This window comes from Ictalurus punctatus, chromosome 11 (assembly GCF_001660625.3).
Source record: "Ictalurus punctatus breed USDA103 chromosome 11, Coco_2.0, whole genome shotgun sequence".
Taxonomy (NCBI): Eukaryota; Metazoa; Chordata; class Actinopteri; order Siluriformes; family Ictaluridae; genus Ictalurus; species Ictalurus punctatus.
Genome location: NC_030426.2, coordinates 24,232,507 through 24,236,094, shown reverse-complemented (window position 1 = coordinate 24,236,094; position 3,588 = coordinate 24,232,507). Strand labels below are relative to the sequence as shown.

General features: G+C 39.9%; 1 protein-coding gene across 1 annotated transcript; it reads left to right on the top strand.

Annotated features, from left to right (window-relative positions):
* Positions 1–635: 635 nt before the first annotated feature.
* Positions 636–2,691, top strand: LOC124628629 (polymeric immunoglobulin receptor). The gene is made up of 4 exons (XM_053683546.1): positions 636–675; positions 769–1,089; positions 1,579–1,923; positions 2,354–2,691. Exons 1-4 carry the CDS (start codon positions 636–638, stop codon positions 2,509–2,511), a joined length of 864 nt encoding a protein of 287 aa, XP_053539521.1. The 3' UTR covers positions 2,512–2,691.
* The last annotated feature ends 897 nt before the right edge of the window (positions 2,692–3,588 follow it).

Here is a 3,588-nt window from a genome sequence, read left to right as displayed (position 1 = left end):
AGTATCCTTCTGTGGAAGTGGGGGCGTGCTTAAACGATGGTAAGGAATACACACCTGGGGAATTCTGTTAATGAATGTTCTTGATCCAAGCCTGCCTCCGGCTTCCTCATTTCTGACTGATCAATGTCTCAACCAAATAAAGGTGTCAAAACTTCTAGACCGATCAGGATAACTTTATATATATATATATTTTTTTATCATTTACTTCTTAATTTTATATATGTGAAGATGTGTAAATGTAAATCCCTGTATACTTTAACTAGAGTACATATGTTGCACCACATTTGCACTTTTAATACTTTAAATACATTTTTACACCTCTGCTTATGCCCTAGGCACCAGACAACCTACTAACAGATCTACAGAGGAAACGCAAGGTTGTGTGACTGTGGGTGTAAAGCTGTGTGCCTTGAGCAGGGCTTTGATAATCTCTAACTCTATCTGCTCCTTACTCAGCCAGAAAGGGAAGTGGTAAGTGCATCAGTATCTGATTAAAATGCAGATAAAGACACAGGTGAAGACACACAGCACATTCACAGAGCGGGACAGAGACAGTAACAGTGTGTAACACAACAGGAACTTTAATATCTTTCTGAAGTGGAGTTGGTGTGGAGATCTGGGAGTGTGAACTCAGGATGAAGATCCTCCTCATCTTCACCCTCTGTCTGATCTCAGGTAAAGAAATGCACTTCAGAATAATCCTCACTATCAGCAGCAGTGTTACATGAAGGAAGGTTTTGCTCAGATGGATGTTTGGTGTTTTGTTAGATGGAGGAGCCTCCAAGGAAGTACCAGGATATTCAGGAGGAGGAGTCCTTATCAAGTGCAAGTATCATACAGAATACAGAGAAAACCAAAAATATTTCTGTAAGGGTTCATGGCTATCCTGTTCTGACCAAATAAAGACAGGAGATAAAAACGAGTGGATAAATTCAGGAAGATTCTCACTGTTTGATGACACCAAATCAGCAGAGTTCAGAGTGATGATCAGAGAACTCACTGTAGAGGACACTGGGACGTACCACTGTGGAGTTGATTTACCTAGTGTGAAAGACATTTCCACATGGGTGGAACTGAAGGTGACGGAAGGTGAGTCTCCCACCACTGCCTTCTGTTTACCTTCACACAGCTCTAGTATCATTACGAGAGGTAGAAAATACAAACTAATTATATGTTGTTACTATACTTAAGTGTTATTTTCGGAGACTTTTACACTTTAAATTTTCATTCTGACCTTTTTACGTACTTGAACTCACCTGTTTCCTGTAAGTAAACTCTTATTTTACAGTTTTAAAGTTTTACCTTTACAGTGTGTGTTTCTGGGCATTTATGTCTCTGTTCACTATTCCTGGTTATTGACTTTTTGCTTAAATTATTCATTTTGATTCTGATTGCATTGCTCTGTTTGCCTGCCATTTGGCCTTTTGTCTGTTAAGGCTAGTCTTAAGTGTTTTAGCAGAAGAAACATGTTGTGATCAGATTTATATGTAAATTTACTGTATAACTGTCTAAGTGTTGTTAATCAGAGCTAGGACACATATACACATATAAACTGATCTGATTGGTTGTGATTTGCAGATCTGTCCAATAAGAAGTCCATCAGTAAGACTGTCCATGTAGGAGGAGATTTGAATATCAGCTGTAAATACCCAGAATCCCTCAGGAGTGACCACAAGTTTCTCTGCAAGACGAGGCTGAAAGATTCCTCTTGTTTTAATAAAGCATCTGTTAAAGAAAGTAGAAAAGACTTAAATAAGGGGAAATTCTCCCTGTATGATGTCAGAGAAACACAAATGTTGACTGTGAGTATTAGAAATGTAACTGAGAAGGACTCTGGTGAATACTGGTGTGGAGCTGAAGCAGCCTGGACATCTGATCATGGATACAAGGTTTATTTCACACAGATCAACCTGACAGTTACTGGTGAGTTTGTAAAGACATGGAGACACACTGCATTAACTATCCTGACATTACAGAGGCTTTGTGTGCACAAATTTTAAAGCATAGTCAGTCAGAGTCAGTGCACATCCTAACCTACACTAGCCTGTGATCTTATTGGCAGTTAGTGAATATAATGATAATGGCAGTACGAGTAGAGCAGTTATTTTTAGATAGAAGCTTGTTAATTGAGGTGATTTAGCTGATAATCTTTGTTAAACTTGTGACTTCTGTCCTTTCAGACAAGATGATATGAAGAGATTTTTATTAGGTTCAAAGTCTGTTATCTGTTCTTCCTGTGCAAGTGTATTTTTGGTTCACTGCACTTCCTGTGGTTTATCAGATGTATAAACAGCAACTCAGCAATGTCTCAGTGCAGTCATTTATTATCTACCTGAACTTTTCACTGCTTTAGATCCACATGTCCCAGTTTCAACCTCGATACCAACACAACCTTCATCATCATCATCATCATCATCATCATCATCATCATCATCATCCTCATCTGAGTCTACTCCAGCTTCTCCTCCAGCAGGTGATTCTGCTCAGATCCTCATCACCCCCAGAGTCTAACTACATGACTTTGATGAATCTGATCCCTTATGAATGATCAGCATGTAGGTTAAAGTGACTGTCTGTTTGTTTCTCTTCCAGGATTTCCAGTTTCCACTGTGATCACTGTGTCTGTAATTCTGCTGCTGCTTCAGATTGGAATCATATTCCTCTTTGTAATTCTACAAAAGAAACACAAGATTAGGGGTAACTACACACACACACACACACACACACACACACACACACACACACACACACAAACATAACACATGATAAAATGTTCAGGTTCAAGGGTTCATTCCTGAGCTCTGGTCGCTGTATGTTTCTGCTGAACAGATCCAGCATGTTGTTGAATGTTCTCCACATGTTCTTCTTGGATTCCTCCAGGTTCCCTAGTTTCCTCTCCTCCCAGAAGCAGTCAGTAGGTGGATTGGGTGCAGTAACATGCGCGAGTTTGTTTGTGTGTGTGTGTGTGTGTGTGTGTGTGTGTGTGTGTGTGTGTGTATATGTATGTACTAGAGATGTCATGAGAACCGATACTTCAGTACCAAGTCGGTACCAGCATTCTTAAAAAGTGACGGTTGCAATTCTTCCGGACCTGATGGGAGCAGAAAATACGCGCAAGTGTTTTAGTCGGTCCACAAGTAGTGAAGAAGAACGCCTACAAGCACACGGGAAAAACTACAGAAGATTAGCTTAGCTTAACAAGTTTAGCTCCGCCCGGACTCGTTGAGAGGAAAAGAGAAGAAATCTAGTATCGGTTTCCGGTGTGCAACCGATGTTATCGTTCATTTCAAACAAAGCGAGGAAACACCTGTAATTTGGCGGAGCACCTGAAAGACGGTCCTATATTATATTTGTTTGAGGCAGCTGCATTGTGGCTGTGAAACCAGCTAACGTTATGCTACATGTAATGTTAGCGATAGCCAGTTATTTATTAACAACGCTAACACATTGCAATGTTATAAACTACCTCCTAATGTTCCACCATGCATCGCCATTCAGCAAGTGTCCTGTCAGCTAAATGTAGCCTAATGTCACTAATAATTATTCAAATGTTCATGCTTTAAATAAATCTTTTTGGCCTGTCACCAG